This window comes from Elephantulus edwardii, unplaced genomic scaffold (assembly GCF_000299155.1).
Source record: "Elephantulus edwardii isolate Elephantulus edwardi_28Jun2011 unplaced genomic scaffold, EleEdw1.0 scaffold00297, whole genome shotgun sequence".
Lineage (NCBI taxonomy): Eukaryota > Metazoa > Chordata > Mammalia > Macroscelidea > Macroscelididae > Elephantulus > Elephantulus edwardii.
The window spans coordinates 1,746,521-1,750,711 of NW_006400047.1; the positions used below are offsets into that span (position 1 = coordinate 1,746,521).

At 37.7% G+C, this 4,191-nt stretch overlaps 1 protein-coding gene across 1 annotated transcript; it reads left to right on the forward strand.

Annotated features, from left to right (window-relative positions):
• The first annotated feature begins 3,011 nt into the window (after positions 1 to 3,011).
• LOC102873613 (olfactory receptor 2K2-like) lies at positions 3,012 to 3,965 on the forward strand. The gene has a single exon (XM_006900850.1). It carries the CDS (start codon positions 3,015 to 3,017, stop codon positions 3,963 to 3,965), a length of 951 nt encoding a protein of 316 aa, XP_006900912.1. The 5' UTR covers positions 3,012 to 3,014.
• The last annotated feature ends 226 nt before the right edge of the window (positions 3,966 to 4,191 follow it).

Sequence of the window (4,191 nt, forward strand, 5' to 3'; positions counted from 1 at the left end):
TTGGGCTGCCGTCGGAGTCTCAGCGTCTTAGGCCACCGGAAGGTGGGTGACGTGTGGATCTTCTTTTTTTTTTTTTCTTTTGGCTGTGGACGCCCTTCAGGACTGCCTTCTTGGCCTTTAATGCCTTTGCTTTGGCTTCAGTTTTAGGAGGGGCAGGGGCTTCCTTCTTCACTTTTGGTGCCATCTTCGAAAAAGCTTGAAGTACATTTTTAAAAAAGTAACTTTTAAAATCATATGTTGAAATACTCAATGATTTATTTGTGATGTAAAAGAAGAAATATTTCAATTCAACTTTTGAAAATTAGGAAACAATTTCACAAATGGAAAAAAATGTCTATGTTACAATTCTAGGGACTCTTATTCCTATATACTGGAAGTATTCTATACCATAATCACTCAATTAAAAATTATATAGCTAGAGATTAATAGACTGGAAGACTTTGATTTTACAAGTTATTTGAGAATATTTTGAGGAACTATTTTTCACTAACTGTTTCAATTAAAAAGTTTGGTGTAATTAGATCTTTGGGACATTATCCCTGAAGAAGGTGAATATTCAAACCTTTGTATTTTGACTGCCAAACTTTAAATTGTTCAGGGACAACATGTATTCCCGCAAAGCAACTAATGATTTAAATTTACATAGCATTTAACTTGCTGTTCTTTGGCATTTTTTAGTTATGGAGGTAATGGTTAATAATTTGGGAAGAAGTAACTTGCACTGTTATTTTTATCACACATTTGGCATTTTTAGTATGGGTACATTAGTTCTTTTTTCTTGCACTTTGGTAACTTATTAAATACATAATAAACACTTTTCTTTGAAGCTGGTGACAGGAAATTTAGTTACCTTGACTTAACTTATCTTGGCTACTATTTTAGAACAATAAGAAATAAGAAATAAGCTGGGAAAACAAGGCTGATTTTTTTTTTCCATTTTGAAAAAAGTATTTTCTTTGCAAGTTTTAACAGTAGCACAAAAATAGGTTTCTGCAAAACAATATTTAACGAATAATTTTTAAAAAATAAAAGTTGTTGAGTGTGAAACTAGCAGAGAAGTGAAGAATTAATTTGTTAATAATAAACACGGAGAATCCATGACCCTAATGGCAAGAAAGTGGAGCTCTTGGGAAGAAACGCAAAGATGCTGCATGCTGAGTTGCCCCAAAGGGGAATGGTCCTGACAAATATCCCTGAGAACAAGAAAGGGTATTAATTGTTGTAGATAATGTTTCCATCGACAATGTAATCTGCTCAGGGACTGATGACTAGAATGAAAACGAGATTTGAGGAAGTTGGTAACAAGCTAGATCTGCGATATAGCAGAGGGACATGGCAAAAGGAATAAAGCAAGGTCATGAAAACAATTTGAAAAACATTGTGCCGCTTTAACAGGGCCTAATAGAAAACATGTGTCAGCTTTTTAGACATGGAGAACTGGAAGGAATATGTTGACAGTGACTGAAATTGAGAATCTGAGCAAAGGAGGCAGTAATAAGAGAAGGTGGAAATAATGCAACATAAACCACGTAACTAAGTTATTTGGCTATGTGAGCAATGGCAAAAATCAGAGGATCATTGGCAGTGTAGCATAATGGTGAAGGGCACTTCAGAGCACTTGGATATTTGAATATAGAAAGGAGTCATCAGTGGGAGGGAAAATTTGGAGACAACAAACAATAACACAAATGTGGAAGGAAGGTAAGTTGGCTGTAATAATTTTTTGCTAAGGATATGCAATGTAAAATGATGCTGCAAAATACCTTAAGTGCATTGCTTATCATTGTAAAGTCATCTACAGTTTTATTTACAAAGCGACCGACTGTAAGGTAATTTGCTAAGTGAGCTTAATTAATTTGCATACTCAGGATTGCTCTGTGCGGTTGTTCGAGTTTGACTCATAGCAGCCCTGTGAACAACGGATCTGAACCCTGCCCTACCCGGTGCCATCCTCACCATCTCTGCCCTGCTTGAGCCCACTGTGTCAGTCCATCTAGTTGAGGGTCTCCCTTTCTTGCATTGACCCTCCACCTTCCTGAGCATGTTCTCTTTTTTTCTTGACAACACGCCCAAAGTATGTGAGACCAAGTTTCACCATCCTTGTCTCTAAGGTGCACCTGGGTTGCACTTTCTCAAAGACGTATTTATTCTTTCTCCAGGCCATGGCATATTCAGTGGTACTCTTATCCAACACCATGATTCAAGGGCATTGATTCATCTTGTCACCCTTATTTAGATATCGTTGCTTAGATGTAACTTTATAGAAGTTATGTATGCATGCTCACAAAGGTGTGGGCCTCAGGTGTGAATGAACCTATTCAAGAATGTAGCCATGTTAAAATGAGGTGAAGTGAGCTATTTAGGTGGCTTACGAGCTAAATCATATGTACAATTGTCAATATTTCACTTTCATCATTATCATTTTGGACACAAGTGTACTGACCTCTAAGACGTTAGCTGGGAAAAAAGAATGGAGTTTATTTAGATGCAGTACTTGATAGATGTTGGTTTAAAGTCCCTGATTTGTTTCCTTCATCTTTTCTCCTTCTCTTTCCGTGAAGGCTGCTATTGGTTATTGCAGTGCATGTGGACTTTCTTTTTCTCATTTGCTTGGCTTAAATTCTTATTTGAGATTAGTAATTTATTCTCTGTTCATTAACATTTAAAAAAAATCATTAACTTTAAAATCTTATTGAAAACTTATTGTATACCAAGAATAGGATTTTGGACCAACAGCCAAACACTAAATATGTTTTATTCTTTTTTTCCCTGACTCATAGTTTTCTAAATTTTATTGTGATAAAAAGAAACTTTTAATGTAGATCAAACCGGCTTTCCCCTCTTGGAATAGTAAGTGATTTGTTGGATGAAATGATATGTATAATAGTGAAAATAGGTTTGAAATGGTTAGTACTAGTGTTTTCCCAACTAAGTGACAATTTCACAAGGTTTCTCTCTTTATGTCTTCAGGTAAAATAAAGAATAAGAGAATAACTACAGTTGCAAGAAAGGAAATGAAAGGAGACAACGTCACCATTTGGAACTTTTTTATCTTGGAGGGATTTTCCAGATATCCGAAGCTAGAAATTGTTCTCTTCGTTTTCAGTCTAGTCATGTATCTAATAACCCTCATGGGCAATAGCACTCTTATTTTAATCACTATCACTGACTCGCGCCTTCGCACCCCCATGTACTTGTTCCTTGGAAATCTCTCTTTCATGGATATCTGTTACACATCTGCTTCTATTCCCACTTTGCTGGTAAACTTGTTGTCATCCCAGAAAACCATTCTCTCCTCTGGCTGCGCTGCACAGATGTATCTCTCCCTTGCAATGGGTTCCACAGAGTGCGTGCTCCTGGCTGTCATGGCCTATGATCGCTACGTGGCCATCTGCAATCCTCTGAGATACCCCGTGATCATGAGCAGGCAGGTCTGTGTGCAGATGGCCTCTGTCTCCTGGGTGACAGGCTGCCTGACGGCTCTGCTGGAGACTAGTTTTGCCCTGCAAGTGCCCCTCTGTGGGAATCTCATCGATCACTTCACATGTGAAATTCTAGCTGTGCTAAAATTAGCATGTGCTGGTTCACTGCTCATGGACATGATCATGCTGGTGGTCAGTGTGCTCCTCCTGCCCATCCCGATGCTCTTGATTTGCATCTCTTATGGCTTCATCCTTTCCACTATTCTGAGAATCAGTTCAGCAGAGGGAAGAAGCAAAGCTTTTTCTACCTGTGGTGCCCACTTGACTGTGGTGATTTTGTATTATGGGGCTGCCCTCTCCATGTACCTAAAGCCTTCTTCATCAGACTCACAAGAAATAGACAAGATCATCTCATTGCTTTATGGAGTGCTGACCCCTATGCTGAATCCCATCATTTATAGTTTAAGAAACAAAGAAGTCAAAGATGCTGTGAAAAAATTGTTGAGTAAAATGCCTTTTAGTCAAACTCGTGAAAACCTCTGAGTTGGTGAATTTCTCCAGAAATTCTTGCTAGAATTCATTGGAGGAATTCTAGACAACTGATTGACTCTCAGAACTCTCACTTGAAACTTAGTGCTATAATCTCACAGATTGAGACAGTTGTACCCAAAGGGATATTTTTTATGGATAACAATAGATTTTAATTTACATCTATAAATATTTTCCATTGTTGTGTTTCACATGGTATGAGACATACTGGACCATATAA

Bases quoted from the DNA above. Each gene is read 5' to 3' on its own strand.
- LOC102873613 (XM_006900850.1), top strand. From the start codon at position 3,015: ATGAAAGGAGACAACGTCACCATTTGGAACTTTTTTATCTTGGAGGGA.